This window comes from Ptychodera flava, chromosome 6 (genome assembly GCF_041260155.1).
Source record: "Ptychodera flava strain L36383 chromosome 6, AS_Pfla_20210202, whole genome shotgun sequence".
Lineage (NCBI taxonomy): Eukaryota > Metazoa > Hemichordata > Enteropneusta > Ptychoderidae > Ptychodera > Ptychodera flava.
In genome coordinates this window covers 30,980,293-30,980,594 of record NC_091933.1, presented here as the reverse complement: position 1 = coordinate 30,980,594, position 302 = coordinate 30,980,293, and the positions used below count along the sequence as shown (strand labels likewise).

Below are 302 nucleotides of genomic sequence, written 5' to 3'. Positions count from 1 at the left end.
AGATTGGATGGTAACACTGTCCACTCTTAAAGGTAAACGTGGCGATCAAACGTCTGATAAAGTATTGTATGCTCAATTTGCAGGGATATGCGCTTCAGATCTGAGTCCATTTAGCCGTTTGTCGCGTGACTTGTTGAAAGACTACGAAACCGACTTTTGCCTGTCAAGAATGCTACAGATGCATTAGCTCTGGGATTCGTCGTGTGTTTACACCGAATTGACGACATGGTGGGTTTGTCATTTTTTTTTGCGTGTGTACTTAACTTTCCTACAGTTGTGTTATGACACTATAAGCATTTGAC

The 302-nt window shown here is 41.7% G+C and overlaps 1 protein-coding gene across 1 annotated transcript in view; it reads left to right on the top strand.

Moving 5' to 3' along the window:
- The first annotated feature begins 225 nt into the window (after positions 1 to 225).
- Positions 226 to 302, top strand: part of LOC139134436 (complex I assembly factor ACAD9, mitochondrial-like) — a 14,665-nt gene continuing 14,588 nt past the window's right edge. The window contains exon 1 of the mRNA XM_070701297.1: positions 226 to 232. Within this exon, the coding sequence (XP_070557398.1) occupies positions 226 to 232 (7 nt within the window). The remainder of the gene's footprint in view (positions 233 to 302) is intronic.